This window comes from Scyliorhinus torazame, chromosome 6 (assembly GCF_047496885.1).
Source record: "Scyliorhinus torazame isolate Kashiwa2021f chromosome 6, sScyTor2.1, whole genome shotgun sequence".
In the NCBI taxonomy this organism is placed as follows: domain Eukaryota; kingdom Metazoa; phylum Chordata; class Chondrichthyes; order Carcharhiniformes; family Scyliorhinidae; genus Scyliorhinus; species Scyliorhinus torazame.
The window spans coordinates 236,652,531-236,675,080 of NC_092712.1; the positions used below are offsets into that span (position 1 = coordinate 236,652,531).

At 47.1% G+C, this 22,550-nt stretch overlaps 1 protein-coding gene across 4 annotated transcripts in view; it reads left to right on the top strand.

Annotated features, from left to right (window-relative positions):
• The window catches only part of LOC140425341 (lysophosphatidylcholine acyltransferase 1-like), a 260,484-nt gene that overhangs the window by 154,633 nt on the left and 83,301 nt on the right, over window positions 1-22,550 (top strand). For all 4 annotated transcript variants that reach the window (XM_072509500.1, XM_072509502.1, XM_072509503.1 and 1 more), the window contains exons 6-7: window positions 4,094-4,152; window positions 21,833-21,867. In XM_072509500.1, coding sequence (XP_072365601.1) covers window positions 4,094-4,152; window positions 21,833-21,867 — 94 coding nt within the window. The remainder of the gene's footprint in view (window positions 1-4,093; window positions 4,153-21,832; window positions 21,868-22,550) is intronic.

The following is a 22,550-nucleotide window of genomic DNA, read 5'->3' on the forward strand; positions in this document are numbered from 1 at the left end:
CAGAGTGGATAGTCAGAGGCTTTTCCCCAGGGTAGAGGGGTCAATTACTAGGGGGCATAGGTTTAAGGTGAGAGGGGCAAAGTTTAGAGTAGATGTACGAGGCAAGTTTTTTACGCAGAGGGTAGTGGGTGCCTGGAACTCACTACCGGAGGAGGTAGTGGAGGCAGGGACGATAGGGACATTTAAGGGGCATCTTGACAAATATATGAATAGGATGGGAATAGAAGGATACGGACCCAGGAAGTGTAGAAGATTGTAGTTTAGTCGGGCAGTATGGTCGGCACGGGCTTGGAGGGCCGAAGGGCCTGTTCCTGTGCTGTACATTTCTTTGTTCTTTGTTGTTGTTCTACTCGCGAATAGACTTTTTTGTGCTGGGTAGGGCATTGATCCCGAAGGTGAGGGGAACGGAGTATACGGCTATAGCCATTTCGGATCACGCTCCACACTGGGTGGACTTGGAGATAGGGGAGGAAACAGGAGGGCGCCCACCCTGGAGAATGGACATGGGACTAATGGCAGATGAGGGGGTGTGTCTAAGGGTGAGGGGGTGCATTGAAAAGTACTTGGAACTCAATGATAATGGGGAGGTCCAGGTGGGAGTGGTCTGGGAGGCGTTGAAGGCGGTGGTTAGAGGGAGCTGATATCAATAAGGGCACATAAAGGGAAGCAGGAGATTAAGGAACGGGAGCGGTTGCTGCAAGAACTTTTGAGGGTGGACAGACAATATGCGGAAGCACCGGAGGAGGGACTGTACAGGGAAAGGCAAAGGCTACATGTAGAATTTGACTTGCTGACTACAGGCACTGCAGAGGCACAATGGAGGAAGGCACAGGGTGTACAGTACGAATATGGGGAGAAGGCGAGCAGGTTGCTGGCACACCAATTGAGGAAAAGGGGAGCAGCGAGGGAAATAGGGGGAGTGAGGGATGAGGAAGGAGAGATGGAGCGGGGAGCGGAGAGAGTGAATGGAGTGTTCAAGACATTTTATAAAAAATTATATGAAGCTCAACCCCCGGATGGGAGGGAGAGAATGATGGGCTTCTTGGATCGGCTGGAATTTCCCAAGGTGGAAGAGCAGGAAAGGGTGGGACTGGGAGCACAGATCGAGGTAGAAGAAGTGGTGAAAGGAATTAGGAGCATGCAGGCGGGAAAGGCCCCGGGACCGGATGGATTCCCAGTCGAATTCTATAGAAAATATGTGGACTTGCTCGCCCCGGTACTGACGAGGACCTTTAATGAGGCAAAGGAAAGGGGACAACTGCCCCCGACTATGTCTGAAGCAACGATATCGCTTCTCTTAAAGAAGGAAAAGGACCCGCTACAATGCGGGTCCTATAGACCTATTTCCCTCCTAAATGTAGATGCCAAGGCCCTGGCCAAGGTAATGGCAATGAGAATAGAGGAATGTGTCCCGGGGGTGGTCCACGAGGACCAAACTGGGTTTGTGAAGGGGAGACAGCTGAACACGAATATACGGAGGTTGTTAGGGGTAATGATGATGGCCCCACCAGAGGGAGAAACGGAGATAGTAGTGGCGATGGATGCCGAGAAAGCATTTGATAGAGTGGAGTGGGATTATTTGTGGGAGGTGTTGAGGAGATTTGGTTTTGCAGAGGGGTATGTTAGATGGGTGCAGCTGTTGTATAGGGCCCCAGTGGCGAGCGTGGTCACGAATGGACGGGGATCTGCATATTTTCGGCTCCATAGAGGGACAAGGCAGGGATGCCCTCTGTCCCCATTATTGTTTGCACTGGCGATTGAGCCCCTGGCGATAGCGTTGAGGGGTTCCAAGAAGTGGAGGGGAGTACTTAGGGGAGGAGAAGAGCACCGGGTATCTTTGTATGCGGACGATTTGCTACTATACGTGGCGGACCCGGCGGAGGGGATGCCAGAAATAATGCGGATACTTGGGGAGTTTGGGGATTTTTCAGGGTATAAATTGAACGTGGGGAAAAGTGAGTTGTTTGTGGTGCATCCAGGGGAGCAGAGTAGAGAAATAGAGGACCTACCGTTGAGGAAGGTAACAAGGGACTTTCGTTACCTGGGGATCCAGATAGCTAAGAATTGGGGTACATTGCATAGGTTAAATTTAACGCGGTTGGTGGAACAGATGGAGGAGGATTTCAAGAGATGGGATATGGTATCCCTGTCAATGGCAGGGAGGGTGCAGGCGGTTAAGATGGTGGTCCTCCCGAGATTCCTCTTTGTGTTTCAGTGCCTCCCGGTGGTGATCACGAAGGCTTTTTTAAAAAGGATTGAAAAGAGCATCATGGGTTTTGTGTGGGCCGGGAAGACCCCGAGAGTGAGGAAGGGATTCTTACAGCGTAGCAGGGATAGGGGGGGGCTGGCACTACCGAGCCTAAGTGAGTATTATTGGGCCGCTAATATTTCAATGGTGTGTAAGTGGATGGGAGAGGAGGAGGGAGCGGCGTGGAAGAGATTAGAGAGGGCGTCCTGTAGGGGGACTAGCCTACAGGCTATGGTGACAGCCCCATTGCCGTTCTCACCGAGGAACTACACCACAAGCCCGGTGGTGGTGGCTACACTGAAGATTTGGGGACAGTGGAGACGGCATAGGGGAAAGACTGGAGCCTTGGGGGGGGTCCCCGATAAGAAACAACCATAGGTTTGCCCCGGGGGGAATGGATGGGGGATATGGAATGTGGCAAAGAGCAGGAATAACGCAACTGAAAGATCTGTTTGTGGATGGGAAGTTCGCGAGTCTGGGAGCGCTGACCGAGAAATATGGGTTGCCCCAAGGGAATGCATTCAGGTATATGCAACTGAGGGCTTTTGCGAGGCAACAGGTGAGGGAATTCCCGCAGCTCCCGACACAAGAGGTGCAGGACAGAGTGATCTCAAAGACATGGGTGGGGGATGGTAAGGTGTCAGATATATATCGGGAAATGAGGGACGAAGGGGAGACTATGGTAGATGGACTAAAAGGGAAATGGGAAGAAGAGCTGGGGGAGGAGATTGAGGAGGGGCTGTGGGCAGATGCCCTAAGCAGGGTAAACTCGTCGTCCTCGTGTGCCAGGCTAAGCCTGATTCAGTTTAAGGTATTACACAGGGCACATATGACTGGAGCACGGCTCAGTAAATTTTTTGGGGTGGAGGATAGGTGTGCGAGGTGCTCGAGAAGCCCAGCGAATCATACCCATATGTTTTGGTCATGCCCGGCACTACAGGGGTTTTGGATGGGGGTGACAAAGGTGCTTTCAAAAGTAGTAGGAGTCCGGGTCGAACCAAGCTGGGGGTTGGCTATATTTGGGGTTGCACAAGAGCCGGGAGTGCAGGAGGCGAGAGAGGCCGATGTTTTGGCCTTTGCGTCCCTAGTAGCCCGGCGCAGGATATTGCTAATGTGGAAAGAAGCCAAGCCCCCGGGGGTGGAGACCTGGATAAATGACATGGCGGGGTTTATAAAGCTAGAGCGGATTAAGTTCGTCCTAAGGGGGTCGGCTCAAGGGTTCACCAGGCGGTGGCAACCGTTCGTCGAATACCTCGCAGAAAGATAGACGGAATGGGAAAAAGAAGGCAGCAGCAGCAGCCCAGGATCGGCGGGGGGGGGGGGGGAGGAGGAACCAGAAGGACTCTCAGGGTTGTTAATATATACTGTATAGTATGTATAGGTCGTTGCTACAGATAATTATATATTGGACTGTTAAATTATATTTTTGGAGTGTTACTTGTGACAAGGCAGTTGCCAATTAGGGCTAGTTTTCATTTTTGTTATTTATTATTTATTCATTCTTTGTTTATAAAATAGGTCATTGTTATTTGTGTTGTTATAATATTGTGTAAAGGATGCACAATGTACTGTGTTGGTTGACCAAAAATTTTCAATAAAATATTTAATTTAAAAAAAAGTAGACTGCCTGACTCCAGCTGTGGTGTCAATCCCAAGTCAAAAAGTCCATTCAATATCTAGGCTCATACTTGAATAAGGGTCTGTTGAATGAGTTATGAGAAGGCAGTTCTACCTTTGATAATTTCCCAGTAAAGAGTAAATGAATTCAGGAAAAGCGGGAAAAAAATAAATTGACAGATCAGAGAGGAAAAAAAGATGGCATAATTATTGTTTCTTTCTCTTCAGGTGCATTCATTCCTGGAGTGCCTGTGCAACCTGTAGTCTTGCGTTATCCCAATAAAATGGTTAGTGTTTTTTAAAACTTGTGAAAACCTGAATTTTTAATTCACATTACATTTGTCATTATTGCATTTTTATTAGCGTTTCTAGTTTAGTGACCACAGACGAGTCCAAGGTTAGTGGATACAGCAAAACTAGTTTTATTGCAAAGTAATAATATGCACAATACTCTTCAGATCCCAGCCGGGACTGAGGTCTCGTCTGGCCAACCCTTCATATCAAAGTCTATTCCGATCCATGTAACATCCAGTTAAATTGTTTTTATCAAATCATTGTACGATTGTATTTGTTTTAAGTAATGTTTTACTGACTGACATCTGTTTCGTCTTGATATTTTTCTGAACCCAGAAAATATCCTCCTTGATTCTAAGGCTAGTATTGCCTAGTTCATACTGAGAAACCATTGTGTGCAGCCACATTTAAAAAAACATTGCAAAATAGATATGTCAAACATCATGTCCTAATCCTATATCCTACCTAGAATGCCACAGGAACTACACTGTTTTATTATGGTTACCCCCAACTATGGTTCTTTGCTAATTGTATTGGTCCTCTAATTCTCAAAATTTTAAGACTAATTCTTTCTAAAGAGGTCGGTGAATAGATGAAACATTAATTCAGTATGTTTAGGTTTTGTTTCCTTTTTCATGTTGCTCAGGAACCCAAGATTCCAACAATAGCCACAAAACCTCCACAAAATATACTACATATTTATTTTCAAAGGAAACATACAAAAGAAATAAAAGTTAGGTCCCATGGTAGCCCCAACAGCCAATCGTCATCTACAAGAGGAAAAGCTAAATTGGAATTTTGCCTTGGCTTGGTCATGCTGTACATCCTTTACCAAAATACCTTCATAAATGAGTAAGCAGCATCTGCCAAGATTTTTAATATCTGGTTCACGAGTCACAACTGTAAAAACCTTTGTTCCTTACAATATTCAGAAAAAAAATCAATAAACCTAATCATTCCAGCCAAGTCCTCTCTTGCTGAGATTGTCAGCCAAAGTAAACTTACTCCAGGGAAATAGAGTTTAAACACAATCAAAAAGGAAGACGTTTATTTGGTAGATTATTGCTGAAAAAAGATATTATGCCGAAGCTGTTTATCTTGCACTCATCAGGGCACTCTTAAGAAAGCCAATGTTGGCGGAGATGACAACTTTATGCTGTATGAGAAGAGTGGTTTACAAGTGGACACTGCATTGCTATGGAGAATGCACCAGCTAATGGTGACTGTTCGTTAACTGCCAAGTTGTTTGGCAATTTTAAACCAAGCAGCTTGCCTCTAGTCCAGTGTTCTTCAAACTTTTTTTCCGGGACCCATTTTTACCAACTGGCTGCCCTTTCCAGAGCCACGCCGGCCGACCTGCGCGACCCACCGTTTTCTCTTACCTTGTTTGCTGCTGACAAAAATGGAGGAAATGGTTTTGGGTCCCTTTGGCCCTCTTACACGCTCCTCCAATGGATCCTGTTGGATGAAGATGAAGCCTTCTGGTGTCGGAAAGTATGGAGTCTCCATCTGTCCAAAGTTCTGAATTTTCTTCCTGTAAAATTTTAACAAATAAGCCCCCCCCCCCCCCCCCCCCGCCCCGAACTTGTAAAAAAAATAAAATAGGTAAAATAAATGAAACAAATGAATAAAACCCCCCGAATTTGTAAAAAATAAAATAAATGAAAAAAAACCACTGCAGAACTTGTAAAACAGAAAGCTGCAACCATTTTTTAAAAATAGTGGCCGCACTGCACATGCATGTCCGATCATCGTGCGTGCATGCGCAATGTGGGCAAATTTTTTTTTAAAACATCTTCGCGGCCGCTTGCAGCCAGCGTTATGAAAAGCCGGCTGCTGCGTGGGGATTTGCGCAATCGAGAGCGCCGCGGACAACGGCTCCGGGACCCTCCCGACACCCGCCCGCGACCCACCCGCGGGTCGCACACCTGACTTTGAAGAACACTGCTCTAGTCAAGACCTATCCCTAAGGAATGAACCAGATCACTTGCCAACCAATCAGCACTTAGAACAAAGAAATGTACAGCAGAGGAACAGGCCCTTCGGCCCTCCAAGCCCGTGCCGACCATGCTGCCTGACTAAACTACAATCTTCTACACTTCCTGGGTCCGTATCCTTCTATTCCCATCCTATTCATATATTTGTCAAGATGCCCCTTAAATGTCCCTATCGTCCCTGCTTCCACTACCTCCTCCGGTAGTGAGTTCCAGGCACCCACTACCCTCTGCGTAAAAACCTTGCCTCGTACATCTACTCTAAACCTTGCCCCTCTCACCTTAAACCTATGCCCCCTAGTAATTGCCCCCTCTACCCTGGGGAAAAGCCTCTGACTATCCACTCTGTCTATGCCCCTCATAATTTTGTAGACCTCTATCAGGTCGCCCCTCAACCTCCGTCGTTCCAGTAAGAACAAACCGAGTTTATTCAACCGCTCCTCATAGCTAATGCCCTCCATACCAGGCAACATTCTGGTAAATCTCTTCTGCACCCTCTCTAAAGCCTCCACATCCTTCTGGTAGTGTGGCGACCAGAATTGAACACTATACTCCAAGTGTGGCCTAACTAAGGTTCTATACAGCTGCAACATGACTTGCCAATTCTTATACTCATGCCCCGGCCAATGAAGGCAAGCATGCCGTATGCCTTCTTGACTCGCTTCTCCACCTGTGTTGCCCCTTTCAGTGACCTGTGGACCTGTACACCTAGATCTCTCTGACTTTCAGTACTCTTGAGGGTTCTACCATTCACTGTATATTCCCTACCTGCATTAGACCTTCCAAAATGCATTACCTCACATTTGTCCGGATTAAACTCCATCTGCCATCTCTCCGCCCAAGTCTCCAAACAATCTAAATCCTGTGTATCCTCTGACAGTCCTCATCGCTATCCGCAATTCCACTAACCTTTGTGTCGTCTGCATACTTAATAATCAGACCAGTTACATTTTCCTCCAAATCATTTATTTATATATATATATATATATATATATATTATATATATATATATGTATACTACAAACAGCAAAGGTCCCAGCACTGATCCCTACGGAACACCACTGGTCACAGCCCTCCAATTAGAAAAGCATCCTTCCATTGCTACTCTCTGCCTTCCATGACCTAGCCAGTTGTGTATCCACCTTGCCAGCTCACCCCTGATCCCGTGTGACTTCACCTTTTGTACTAGTCTACCATGAGGGACCTTGTCAAAGGCCTTACTGAAGTCCATATAGACAACATCCACTGCCCTACCTGCATCAATCATCTTTATGACCTCCTCGAAAAACTCGATCAAGTTAGTGAGACACGACCTCCCCTTCACAAAATCATGCTGCCTCTCACTAATACGTCCATTTGCTTCCAAATGGGAGTAGATCCTGTCTCGAAGAATTCTCTCCAGTAATTTCCCTACCACTGAAGTAAGGCTCACCGGCCTGTAGTTCCCTGGATTATCCTTGCTACCCTTCTTAAACAGAGGAACAACATTGGCTATTCTCCAGTCCTCCGGGACATCACCAGAAGACAGTGAGGATCCAAAGATTTCTGTCAAGGCCTCAGCAATTTCCTCTCCAGCCTCCTTCAGTATTCTGGGGTAGATCCCATCAGGCCCTGGGGACTTATACCTCGGTGTCTTTTTGGATCTCAATGTGACCCAGGCTATCTACACCCCCTTCTCCAGACTTAACATCTACCAATTCCTTCTCTTTGGTGAATACTGATGCAAAGTATTCATCGCCCATTTCCTCTGGCTCCACACATAGATTCCCTTGCCTATCCTTCAGTGGGCCAACCTTTTCCCTGGCTACCCTCTTGCTTTTTATGTACGTGTAAAAAGCCTTGGGATTTTCCTTAACCCTATTTGCCAATGACCACTTCGTGACCACTTCTAGCCCTCCTGACTCCTTGCTTAAGTTCCTTCCTACTTTCCTTGTGTTCCACGCAGGCTTTGTCTGTTCCCAGCCTTTTAGCCCTGACAAATGCCTCCTTTTTCTTTTTGATGAGGCCTACAATATCTCGTTATCCAAGGTTCCCGGAAATTGCCGTCTTTATCCTTCTTCCTCACAGGAACACGCCGGTCCTGAATTCCTTTCAACTGACACTTGAAAGCCTCCCACATGTCAGATGTTGATTTGCCCTCAAACATCCGCCCCCAATCTAGGTTCTTCAGTTCCCGCCTAATATTGTTATAATTAGCCTTCCCCCAATTTAGCACATTCACCCTAGGACCAGTCTTATCCTTGTCCACCAGCACTTTAAAACTTACTGAATTGTGGTCACTGTTCCCGAAATGCTCCCCTACTGAAACTTCTACCACCTGGCCGGGCTCATTCCCTAATACCAGGTCCAGTACCGTCCCTTCCCTAGTTGGACTGTCTACATATTGTTTTAAGAAGCCCTCCTGGATGCTCCTTACAAACTCTGCCCCGTCTAAGCCCCTGGCACTAAGTGAGTCCCAATCAATATTGGGGAAGTTGAAGTCTCCCATCACAACAACCCTGTTGTTTTTACTCTTTTCCAAAATCTGTCTACCTATCTGCTCCTCTATCTCCCGCTGGCTGTTGGGAGGCCTGTAGTAAACCCCCAACATTGTGACTGCACCCTTCTTATTCCTAATCTCTACCCATATAGCCTCACTGCCCTCTGAGGTGTCCTCCCGTAGTACAACTGCGATATCCTCCAGTAGCGCAACTCCGCCTCCCCTTTTACATCCCCCTCTATCCCGCCTGAAACATCTAAATCCTGGAACGTTTAGCTGCCAATCCTGCCCTTCCCTCAACCAGGTCTCTGTAATGGCAACAACATCATAATTCCAAGTACTAATCCAAGCTCTAGGTTCATCTGCCTTACCCGTAATACTTCTTGCATTAAAACATATGCACTTCAGGCCACCAGACCCGCTGTTCAGCAACTTCTCCCTGTCTGCTCCGCCTCAGAGCCATTATTCCCTAGTTCTCCCTCAATGTTCTCACCTTCTGACCTATTGCTCCCGTGCCCACCCCCTGCCATACTAGTTTTAACCCTCCCGTGTGACACTAGCCAACCTCGCGGCCAGGATATTTATGCCTCTCCAGTTTAGATGCAACCCGTCCTTATCTAGGTCACACCTGCCCCGGAAGTGCTCCCAGTGGTCCAGATAACGGAAACCCTCCCTCCTACACCAGCTTTTTAGCCACGTGTTTAGCTGCTCTATCTTCCTATTTCTAGCCTCACTGGCATGTGGCACAGGGAGTAATCCCGAGATTACAACCCTAGAGATCCTGTCTTGTAACTTTCTGCCTAGCTCCCTGAACTCCTGTGCAGGACGTCATGCCCCTTCCAGCCTATGTCATTAGTACCAATATGTACAACAACCTCTGCCTGTTTGCCCTCCCCCTTCAGGATGCCCTCTACCCGTTCGGAGACATCCTGGACCCTGGCACCAGGGAGGCAACATACCATCCTGGAGTCTCTTTCACGCCCACAGAAGCGCCTATCTGTGCCCCTGACTATAGAGTTCCCTATTACTATTGCTCTTCTGCGCTTTGACCCTCCCTTCTGAACATCAGAGCCAGCCATGGTGCCACTGCTCTTGCTGCTGCTGTTTTCCCCTGATAGGCCATCCCCCCGACAGTATCCAAAGGGGTATACCTGTTCGAGAGGGGGACAACCATAGGGGATTCCTGCACTGACTGCCTGCCCTTTCTGGTGGTCACCCATTTCTCTGCCTGCACCTTGGGTGTGACCACATTTATATAACTGCTATCTATGACGCTTTCCGCCACCTTCATGCTCCTAAGTGCATCCAATTGCTGCTCCAACCGAACCATGCGGTCTGTGAGGAGCTCTAGTTGGGTGCACTTTCGGCAGATGAAGCCATCCGGGACGCTGGAAGCCTCCCGGACCTGCCACATCTCACAGTCCGAGCACTGCACCCCTCTAACTGACATTGCGTCAATTAATTAGTAAATTAAAGTTAAAAGTTGTTTTTTTTAAATTTTAAGTTACTGTTAACTATCTGCTTCCTAGCACTAGATTTCTACTATAAATGTGAAAGCTAAATATAGTACTCTCCGATCTCTGGCTTAGATACCCCTCTAAATTATAATTAAGTAATTAAGGTTAATTAGTTACCAATGCTTAATTTTTTAAATTTAGTGTAGATTCCCAACCAGCCACTCGGGTCACACCTTTTCTGTGATGTCACTTCAGTTTCCCCCCCCCCCCCCCCCCCCCCCCCCCCCCCACACACACACACACACACACAATTTGAAAAAGTAATAAAAGTAAAAAATGAGTAAAAATCACTTACTTACCTTCTGAGGGTCTCAGATGTTCTCAGGTTCTCTCCCTGCTGATTAAAAGTTACAGGCCAGAAGAAAGAGAGAGAACAAAACAGTCGGGACAAAGCACCTTCTCCCACTCTTCACCGAATTACCTCACTGCACCAAACTGCCAATTTTCAAATTCTCATTCTGTCTGTGTCTCACTCACTCAGGCTGTGTTTCTTTGACCAGCGCAACGCTTACTTGCGCCTCATTCGGTACAAAGTTATTGTTTCTGCTGAAATTGGTATTTTTGTGATTGTCCTGATGAATGCAAGATGAAAAACTTTCTTTTCAGTGATGCTAAAAAAGACATTTCTACGTTACTTACTTGGTTCTTCATAACCAGCCAGAGGGATTCTGATTGGTTTACTTGCCTTAAAACAGGAGCTCATGACCTACCAAGGCTCTCGCAGCAGCACTGAACTGACTGTCCAATAACAATCCTGAAACTGTCTCCCTAAAAGCCTTGTACCTACAATATTACCACAGAACACCCTGCAGTGTGCCAGACTAATAAGTTGCTTATTGCCATGTTGCCACACAAGAATTCCATTGGAGGTCCCTTGATTTTTGTTTCAAAGACAAAGCTATTCAAGCAAATGATTCCCCTATGGCTTTTCTTCAGTGCTTAAGGTTTTTAACTGTGCATTTGAATAGTGACAATAGGCAAGATGCTGTGACTCTTATTTGTATATGAAGGGCTATTATTTTCAACTTGGTTCTTCACAACCAGTCAGAGGGATTCTGATTGGTTTACTGCCTTAAAACAGGAGCTCATGACCTACCAAGGCTCTCGCAGCAGCACTGAACTGACTGTCCAAAAACAATCCTGAAACTGTCCACATCATATTATTTTCAAGTTCTAAGTTTGATATTGTACATACCGATCTTAGGGGCTGAGAATCTGGATTATATTCCTTTTCTAAAATCATATTTTGTGGCATAGTAAACCATTCAACCAGCCACTCAGTCCTGTTCACCTTCCCTATTATCTATTTTTTTTAAAAATTATTTTTTTTCCCATTAAAAAGCTGTATTGGATTTTGCTGTTTACTGTTTCTTGTAAAACATTTGTTATGGGCCAGGGTTTAGAAAACTCCAAAGTATGTCATTGAATTCACCTGACCTACAGCTGTTTATTTATTTTGGTTACGGTGAGCCTGCCTTTCAGGTATTATTCAACAGAGCTCTTAGGCGCTTTTAATCAAAAAACAAGCTTTATTCTACAAAATTAGTTAACATTTTTATAAACAAACACAGTAGGCATTTTTATCAACTACAAACATATGTACTCCACACAGCTACAGTAATTATGTGTAACCATTAATGAACTCCCCCCTTTACTGTTCCAATTTAATAACAAGATCCCATAAACCAGAAACCCCTTTTCAAAGGTGCAGCCCACTCTTCGTGTCTTTAAGACTGGGTATGGATACTCTTGTTTCATTTCCAAAACAGCAGGTTTGAATTCATTCCAGAAAACAGTTATCTCTTTTAAATTATCAAGTAATCTGGAAACGGCTTTTAAAATGAAGATAGAGAGACAGGATACTTCTCTGTCTGAGTACAGCAGCCAAATGTGAAAACGAAAGCAAAAACTCAGAGCCACAAACCAGCCCCAAACCAAAGCGAAAGTAAAATTCAGAGTCACCACCAGCTCCCAACTCTCAAACTAAAGTAAAAACTCAGAGCCACACCCCAGCTACACCCACACAATGACATCACTGAAGCCATGTGATAAGGCAAAAACATTTCTTAAAGGGACACTCACATGACACCTTCCATATCCCAACAATCTCTTCCACACGTGTAAAAAAAAATCTCTATTTGTCCCCCTTTGTTGCTTTAATCATTATAAATATGAACCCCCTTGTTGATAACTCACTGACCAATGGCAATTGTTTTTTACTATTTATAATTACTCCTTATAATTATCAATGCATCAGATATCTTCTTAACCTTGCATTCCAATGGAGAAAAAAGCTCCAGCTCTAATCTGTTTGGAGTTCTCATTCTTCCCAAAGCTGGTTTGCGGCTCTGAGTTTTTGCTTTCGTTTCCACATTTGGCTGCTGTACTAGACACCAATCTAATTTTAACCATACCTTTTTATTTCTATATGTTTAGCATAGCCTCAACCTTTAATTGTTAATTCATTACGTTTGATTTGGGAGCCTGCTAGGATGTCCCACAGAATTTTTCAAGTGTTATTTACTAAAGGTTGCTCCTTTGATTGATTTGGACCAATAAATTGGCTCTCCATTGAGTCAGAGTTATAATCTTGGTTGTATATAGATATTTGAAGAGTTCTTGTATTTATCTGGGGAGGTCAGTTAAAGCAGTCCCTTGATTTAAATTCAGTGTCATAACTAGCTAGTTGGCATTGTAGAGTTCTCCTAACTGTGTTCTAGTTTAGTACTTTCCCAAGATGTAGGGAAAAAATTTGGGCACTACTTGCCTTGTAAGATTTTCTTCTGCTAATTGATTACACCCTAAGACCATCTATGTAATTTTGCAAGAGTTTAGTTGGGGAGTGAAATAAGTGGTTATTTTTTAACTTGCTTCAAATCAAAGCAGACCACTTAAATCCTGCTGTTTCACGGGGGGCCACATGAATGGCACTGTTGACATAAATACTTATCGCACAATACTTATAGCTGTGCTTATTCCGCATGTGGTTTCCATTAAACAAGTTAGATGATCCTTCTGCTATGAGGGATCTTTAAGAAAAATCTTTAGTTTATCTAAATCTGCTTTCCAGTTCAAGGATGGTTACCATCAAATAAATAGAATACTCAAGTCAAAAAACATTTTAACGGAAATAAGATGAAAGATAAATAATGTGAGGAACTAAGTCATGAAAAATTATTGCAACCTTCTTCCTGCATAGTTGTTTGCTATTTCACCTCTATTTAACTATTCAAAATGGTACTAATTTGACATGTTACATTCTAGCATTGCACTCAATATTTTGCCATTACATCCTGATTTCTTAGTGAAGTTGAAACTAAATAATATTTATTTCATGGCCCCCTGCTTTGCTGGCTTTTTATGATTAGGTATGTTATTATTAAAATAAATGTAACCAGAGGTAAGGAAAGACCTAGGGTTATCTGACTACTTCAAATTATTAATTCAAGCTAGCATTAAGCCCTTTTTAAAGAGTAGACCTTACTTTTAATTTGCTTTTACCTTGAGGACCATTTTTACTATCACATCTATTATTATTCTATAGTTTATATTTTTGTGTGTTGTGAATGACATTGAGTTTGCTGACCAGAATAAACCGTTCTTTTGCTGATCAGATTAATGACGGTATAAAATGTTCCTAAATTTGCGTTTCCTTACTGAGGGCACTGACCTTGCGCCTTAGTTCAGTAATGTCCTTTAGAGAAAGTCAACTGTTGACCTTTTGTGGTCTGACCTACATGTGACTCCATACCCACAGTAATATGGTTGACTCTTAAATGCCCTCTGAAATGACCTAGCAAGCCACTCAGCTGTGTCAAACCATTAAAGGTCTCCAAAAAGGAACAAAACCGGACTGGCACTCGTCATCTCTGCCGCCTAGGTCGATGTGAAGGTGCAGAGGAGGTTCACCAGGATGATGCCTGGTATGGAGGGTGCTAGCTATGAAGAGAGGTTGAGTCGATTAGGATTATTTTCATTAGAAAGACTTGAGGTTGAGGGGGGACCTCATTGAGGTCTACAAAATCATGAGGTATAGACTGGGTGGATAGCAAGAAGCTTTTCCCCAGAGTGGGGGACTCAATTACTAGGGGTCAAAAGTTCAAGGTGAGAGGGGAAAAGTTTAAGGAAGATATGCGTGGAAAGTTCTTTACGCAGAGGGTGGTGGGGTGCCTGGAACGCATTGCCGGCCGAGGTGGTAGAGGTGGGCACGATAGCATCATTTAAGATGTATCTAGACAAACACATGAATGGGCAGGGGGCAGAGGGATACAGATCCTTAGAAAATAGGCGACAGTTTTAGATAGAGGATCTGGATCGGTGCAGCCTTGGAGGGCCGAAGGGCCTGTTCCTGTGCTGTAATTTTTCTTTGCTCTTTGTTCTTTGACACGCCTAGCTCTGTCCACCCTGCAAAGTCATCCTTACTAACATCTGGGGCTTGTGCCAAAATTGGGAGTGCTCCCACAGACCCGTGAAGCAACAGCCTGTCACAGTTGTACTCTCAGAATAATATCTTGCACACAATTTTTCAGACATGACCATACCTGGGTATATCCTGTCATACCGACAGGACAAACCCACCAAGAGGTGACATAGTGGTATACAGCTGAGAGTTTCCCTGGGAGATCTCAACATCAACTCTGGACCCCAAGGTGGCACAGTGGTTAGCACAGCTGTCTCTCAGCACCAGGGACCTGGGTTTGATTCTGACTTCTGGTGACTGTGGAGTTTACACGTTTTCCCCGTGTCTGCGTAGGTTTCCTCCGGATGCTCCGGTTTCCTCACACAGTCCTAAGGTGTGCAAGGTAGGTGGATTGGCAACGCTAAATTGCCCTTAGTTGGGGGATAGGGTAGCGGATTGGGCCTAGGGTGGGGTGCTCTTTCGGAGGGTCGGTGCAGACTTGATGGGCCGAATGGCTTCCTTTTACACTGTAGGGATTCTATGAAATCTCATGGCATCAGGTCAGATACGGGCAAGGAAACTACTACTGATTATCACTACTGTCCTTCCTCAGCTGATGAATGAGTACGTCTCCACATTGAACACCATTTAGAGGATGCACTGGGGGTGGTAATGGCACAGAATGTACCCTGTGTGGGGATTTCAATGTCCATCAACAAGAGTGGCTTGCTAGCAGCACTACTGACTGAGCTGGCCAAGTCCTAAAGAACTGTTAGACTTCGGTAGTTGGTGAGGGAACCAACAAGAAGGAAAAACATGCTTGACTCACCAATGTATCTGCCACGCATGCATCTGCCCAAGGCAGTATTGGTAGGAGTGACCACCCCATAGCCCTTGTGTAGTCAAAGTCTCATCTTCACATTGAGGACATGTTCCATCGTGTTGTGTGGCACTGACACCATGCTAATTGGAAGTAGTGCATGCAATTCTGGTTGCCACATTATAGGAAGGATGTAACTGCACTGAAGGGGCTGCAGAGAAGATTCACCAGAATGTTGCCAGGGATGGAACATTTAAGTTGGAGAAAGAGAGGTTGGGTAGACTTGAGTTGTAAGTTCGAAAGAGAGTTTGGATAGGCTTGAGTTGTTTTCTCTAGAGCAGAGAAGACTGAAGGGTGGCCTGATCGAGGTGTACAAGATTATGAGGGGTATGGACAGGGTGGATAGGGAGAAGCTGTTCCCCTTAGTTGAAGGGTCAGTTACAAGGGGACACTAGTTCAAAGTGAGGGGTGGGAGGTTCAAAGGATATTTGAGGAAAACCTTTTTGTACCCAAAGAGTGGTGACGGTCTGGAATGCACTGCCTGGGAGTCGGGATGCCTCACATCCTTCAAAACATACCTTGATGAGTACTTGGCACCTGCAAGTTCCCCTCCAAGCCACAGATCATCCTGATTTGGATCTATATCCCTGTTCCTTAGGTCAAAATCCTGCAACTCCCTAAAAGACCTGGGTATTCCTATAGACATGGACTGCAGCAGTTCAAGAAGGCAGCAAAGTACTATCACCTTAAGGGTAATTAGGGCAATAAATGCTGACCTAGCCAGCGACGATTGGAAATTCTATTTAATCAAGTGAAGGGACGGTTTATGAAACAATTCAAAGTTAAATCATTTTGCAGGAACACAGACACAAATCCTTTTCTAAACCAAGAAAATATTCAGCAGAGTTGTTCAATATGTTACATACCCATAAAAATAATCTCTAGTCCATCATGTAAATGGCTTGTGCTGGTGAATTTACTTTTTGAAACCATGTTACAATGTGCACCGCACCAGCTGGATTTTAATATCTGGCAGTATCATTGATCAAGAATTGTTTTAAGCTGATGAATAATGGCATACATTAAACCAAGGCAGCTAAGCGGATTGAAATTTCTTTGACTTTTGCTGTTGAATCTACTAAAATTACTCCTGCTGAAATCAAGTCTGTGGGATGTAGATATCAACTAGCCTTTGTAATACTTTGCAGAGTAAATGACAGCAAAAATTATGTATCGTTTTCTTAAAGCTAGAGGTAATTCTGATAATTAAGTGAATTTCTACAGTAACATTTACTAACACAAATAATTGCTGCTTTGGTCTGAAAATTAAATAGTTTAGTTGCCTTTACTGCTCAGACCTTTTCTCAACCCCCCACCCCCCCCCCCCCCCACCCCCACCCATTTAATCAATGATCTCTCCCCTTCTCTTTATGGTTTTTCTCCTCTTGTTCTCTTGAGTGCACTGAACTTGTTTTGTCCGTGACCTGCCTCCCATTCCTGAACATGCCTAACTTACTTTTCTGGGCCCATGTTAGTTTCCATAGTAACTGGTTATCTCTCCATGGGCACTGGTACCTTCATTTTCAAGGCCGCCCTTATTGTCCCACTGCTCAAAATATCCCTCTATCTCACTATCATCCCAATTCCCCCTCCCAAGCGTCTCTAATGGCCATGAACGTCTCACTGCATCCTAGATCAATTTCCATAACTCTCACAGCTTCCATTTGAATCCATCCAACTGGATCTTACTCCCCACACTCCATTGGGCGGCACGGTAGCATAGTGGTTAGCACTGTTGCTTCACATCTCCAGGGTCCCAGGTTCGATTCCCGGCTTGGCAGACTGTCTGTGTGGAGTCTTCATGTCCTCCCTGTGCCTACGTGGGTTTCCTCTGGATGCTCCGGTTTCCTCCCACAATGCCCGAAAGACGTGCTTGTTAGGTGAATTGGACATTCTGAATTTTTCCTCCGTGTACCCGAACAGGCGCCGGAGTGTGGTGACTAGGGGATTTTCACAGTAACATCATTGCAGTGTTAATGTAAACCTACATTGTGACAATAATAGAGATTATTATTATTATTGAAGTTGGCCCAAACAAGGTAACTGATAGGGTGCACTCAAAAACCTGTTCATCATTTGTACCTTTCAGGAAGAAGCCCCTCACTTGGCTCCACCCTTTAAAAGCTAGAGTTTACATTTGCAGCAGTGGAAATTGTAGAGGACTAGCAATCATTTTTCAGTCTTTCTTAGACTCGGGTGGTGCCCAAGGACTGGCGAATTGCAAATGTTAAATTGCATAAAATTATATTAAAAAATCATGGGGGCGATTCTCCGATCGCTGGACTAAGTCGTGTTTCACGACGGCACGGCGCCCAATTCAGGGGCAGAAAAGGGGCCAGCAGCGGCGGCGTGAGAAACGCGGTGGGCGTGGCGCCAGAGCAGCGGCGTCATCGCGCGACGCCAGGATGACACCGATACGTGTCATAGGAAGTACGCGATCGGCGCACAGGCACCGAAGTCGGAGATGGCTGAGCCCCGCCGTGCCGCTCCCCGCTTCCAGGACAGCGACCTCGAGGCACTGCTAGACGCAGTGGAGGAGGGCAGGGCCATTCTTTTCCCCAGACGTGGCCACCGGCAGCCGTGCAGCACCGTGAGGTGGGGATGGCGAGAGGTTGGCATGGTGGTCAGCGCTGTGGGGCACATCCCCCGCTCGGGACACCAGTGCAGGAAAAAACTGCACGACCTCACGAGGGCAGCGAGGGTAAGTACCCCGAGACTCCCCCGGGCAACGCTCCACCAGCTTCTCCCCCCACCCACGTGTGGAACCCCCCTCCAATCCCGTGGGGAGGTGCCATGGCATGGGTCAGAGTGTCCCCACCTAGTGATAATGGTGGTAACATGTGTGCGTCCTGCTGATGACCGCCTAACCCCGAGTCGTCTGCCCCCCCCCCCTTGCTGGGTGGTGCCTTTGTGTTCGATCGATGGTGCAAGTGCCCTGCACAACGATGCCCTCCCCCTAGTGTGCGAAACGTGTGGCGATCAACGCCTCGCGTGCTTGCTGTCCCAGCTGGTGGCGTCGTGCGGCCTCCCGGCCATATCCCGCACCCTGGTGGTGTCTATGCTCTGCTGCCCTCCCATCCCCTCTCTCTCTCTCTCTCTCTCTCTCTCTCTCTCTCTCTCTCTCTCTCTCTCTCTCTCTCTCTACCCCCCCTCCCCCCCACCTCCTCATCCTCGTGTTCAGAGTCGCCCTCATCGGGCTCACCTGGTGCATCATCCTCCATAACATCGCCCCTCTGTTGGGCAGTGTTGTGCAAAATGCAGCAGGCCACAAAGATTCTTCCGACCCTGTCAGGGTGTTTCTGCAGAGCGGTCCAGGCACTGGAATCTCATTTTGAGGAGGTCGAAGCACCTCTCCACGACACCCCTGGTTGCAGCATGGGCCTCATTATAGCGGGCCTCCCCATTGGTCTGTGGCCTCCATATAGGCGTCATCAGCTACGGCCGCAATGGATAACCCCTGTCGCCCAGCAACCAGCCCCTTATCTGGGGGGGGGGGGGGGTGGGGGGAGGGAGGGGACCCTCTAAAATAGCGGGTATGAGGGACTGCGCCAGTATGAAGGTGTCATGCACGCTGCCCGGGTATTGGGCGCACAAGTGCATTATTCTCATTCGATGGTCGCAAACCACCTGGACGTTCATAGAGTAGTTCTCCTTCCTGTTCAGGAAAACACCCCTGTTCTCCGACGGTGCACGCAGGTTGACGTACACCCCATCAATGACGCCTTGGACCATCGGGATCCCGGCCATGAGGCGAATTCCGCTGCCCTGGCAGCCTGGTGTGCGTGGTCCTCCAGAAAATCTATGTATCTTCCCGCGACGGCATATAGGCCGTCGGTAACGGCCCGGATGCACCGGTGCACCGATGTCTGAGAGATTCCACATAGGTCCCCGCTTGGCACCTGGAAGGACCCCGCGCAAAAAAATTGAAGGCAGCCATGGCCTTCACTCTCACTGGTATGGCATGTCCTCCCACCGTTCCACGTGGTGCCAGGTGTGCCATTGGTGGCAAATATGTGCGTCTCACAGCTCAATCTGAGTCTCCTCCTGCATGCCCTGTCCGTAAGGTTCTGGAATGAAATGCGGTCCCGGTACACACTATGCTGCATGGGACGCACTCTGCCTCCTCTTAGACCTGTCGGGCGTGAGGGCTTACAGCAGGAGCGCCTGGCACGGGGCGCTCTGCAGCCAGTTCCTCTGCTGCATCCACCTCTGCAGCAGCTTCACTGAGCCGCCTGGGCCGGCCGCGCCGAATGGCAATCTGCAGGGCAGACGCACGGCGGCAAACATTTATGGCTGTTGTGCAAACATCACAAACTAGAAGGGGTGGGGGGGTTTGGGAGGGAGAGGCAACGACATTTGTAAAGAGGGCTCTTTGGCACGTAGGTAGCCAGGGCCCTTTCAATGAATGGGTGCCCCGGCTGCCTGGTCACGGTTCATTCACGCAAGCACCGTTACACCTGCCCACAGTATCCGTCTCCCGCCCAGTTCACCCCATCCCTCCTCATTGCAGCGTCAGCGGCTACAGCCCATCACCATGGCCTCGAATTGGAAGGGTGTCTTCGCCACCTTCCTGCCATGGCACTCCAGCTGGGGTGTCGGTCCCGCGGGTACCCGTGGAGCCCCCCCCCCCCCTCTGCCCCGACAGGATGGTGGCATCATTTGCCCCACACCCTATGGTGGCATAATTTGCCCCACCCCCTCCTCCTTCCCCCACCCCCTCCTCCTTCCCCCACCCCCTCCTCCTTCCCCCACCCCCTTCTCCTTCCCCCACCCCTTCTCCTTCCCCCACCCCTCCTCCTTCCCCCTTCTCCTTCCCCCACCCCTCCTCCTTCCCCCTTCTCCTTCCCCCACCCCTTCCCCCTCCTCATTCCCCCACCCCCTCCTCCTTCCCCCTTCTCATTCCCCCACCCCCTTCCCTCTACTCCTTCCCCCAACTCCGCCTCTTCCCTCTGCTCCTTCCCCCAACTCCGCCTCTTCCTTCTACTCCTTCCCCCATCTCCTCCCCTTCCCCCTTCTCATTCCCCCACCCCCTCCTCCTTCCCTCTACTCATTCCCCCACCCCCTCCCCTTCCCTCGACTCCTTCCCCCTCCCCCTTCCCTCGGCTCCTTCCCCCACCCCTTCCCCCTTCTCATTTCCCCCACCCCTCTTCCTTCCCTCTACTCATTCCCCCACCCCCTCCCCTTCCCTCTACTCCTTCCCCCATCTCCTCCCCCTTCACCCTTCTCATTCCCCCACCCCCTCCCCCTTCCCTCGACTCCTTCCCCCACCCCTTCCCCCTTCTCATTCCCCCACCCCCTCTCCCTTCCCTCCTCCTTCCCACACCCCATCCTCCTTAGCCCTGTCCTCACCCCACCCCCATGGGGGATCGCGGCATACGCATCAGCAAGCCCTCCCTCCCCACCCGCCATCACCGGCTGTTGACGCAGCTTCCTGGGATGGGCCCACCCACTCACCTCCCTCATCCACATCGTCAGCCAGCACGACTGGCTGACAAATTTATTTAGCAGGGGTGAACCGCAACGGTGTGACCTCGGGTCATGCCGTCGGGACTTCGGCCCATCTGGGCCGCAGAATAGCAGGGGGCAGGGAGAATCGCCTCTATTGCTTGCTCGGCCGATTCTCCGGCATGCACGGCGCCCACCTCGATGACGTCGTTCTTGCCGGTTGGGGGAATGGCGGAACGGCGTCGGACTGGCATCGCTAGAAAAAATGGCGTGCACAGCGATTCTCCCAGACGGCGCGGTATGGGAGAATCGCCCCCCCCCCATGGGTCTGGACAGAGTAGATAACGGAAACTATTCCCACCTGTGAAAGGATCAAGAACCTTGCTTTCACTGATTTACATTGATACCCAGTCGAGAAGCACTTTGATTTTTAAATCCTTATCCTGGTTTTCAAATTTCTTTGTGGTCCTGTGCTTCTGTTATTGCCTTAGTGTCACAGCCCCCATCGAGTCTGCGCTTATCTCATTCTGACCTCTTGTGTTTCCCTGGTTTTAATTAGTCCAACATTGGTGGCCATAGGCTACCTAGGCCCAAAGCTCTAAAATGCCCTTCCCAAATTGCTCCAATTGTCTACCCCTCTTTCGTTAAGATGGTCCTTAAAATCTACTCCTTTGACCAAGCTTTTGGCGATCTGTCCTAATATTTCCTTGTGTGGCTCAATATCTAATTTTACTTTACTTTATAATGTGAAGAACCTTGGATACTTCTTACAGGCACTGTATAAATGTACGTTGTTGACTGTGTTCTTTTGTATGGAAATTCCAGGATTCCATCGGAACGGTTTATTCAGGCAATGCACTATCTGTACTTACCCCAAGAAAACTCAAACCAGTTTGCATATCTGTCTGTTCACAGTAAATAAACATTTTGAACCAGATTTTCATTATTTTTAATTCTAGGATACAATTACTTGGACGTGGCAAGGACCTGGAGCGTAAGTTGTCTTAATTTTTGTTCTTTCTCCTTGTCAGATTGATGTTTATTTAGCACATAGTCCCTGTCATCTAGTGATTCTAAATGAAAAATAATAGAAATTAATCAGATTAAAGTTGACTGAATGAAAAAAAGTTCATTGAATACCTTGGTTTTTGTTATATTACAGTTTTCATTATATGATTCTTGTAGGTAAATACTAGTGAAGATTTCAGTTGGCATGACATGATTGGGTTGGAGTCAATGGGTCAGGAACTCGCTGACTGAAGGCAGGGGCAAGGGACAATGTGCAGTTTCGTGATATGGCTAGTGAGGAATCTCCAACTTGAAATGATACTTTCAGAGTACCTTTGACTGAAAAGATGTTTTATGGTGTTTGCAAAATTCTATGTATAGCCCATTTATCATTTTTTGAGGTGGTAGATATCCAGTGTCTGCTCTAGCTCTAACTTGCCTTTAGCAGCTTGGTGAGTTGTGCACATCTTCGCACCACGAATACTAGAAATGGGCAATCACAGAACAAATAACAAGAACTTGCCTTGCAATAAATCTGAGGATAAAAGAATAATAATGATTTGGATTGAATTTTGCTTTACAGCAATTGTTTAGTTTAAAGTCATGTTACAATATGGTTTTTTTCATAAATCTGCTTTCAAAGTATGAAATATAATTGCATAATACCTT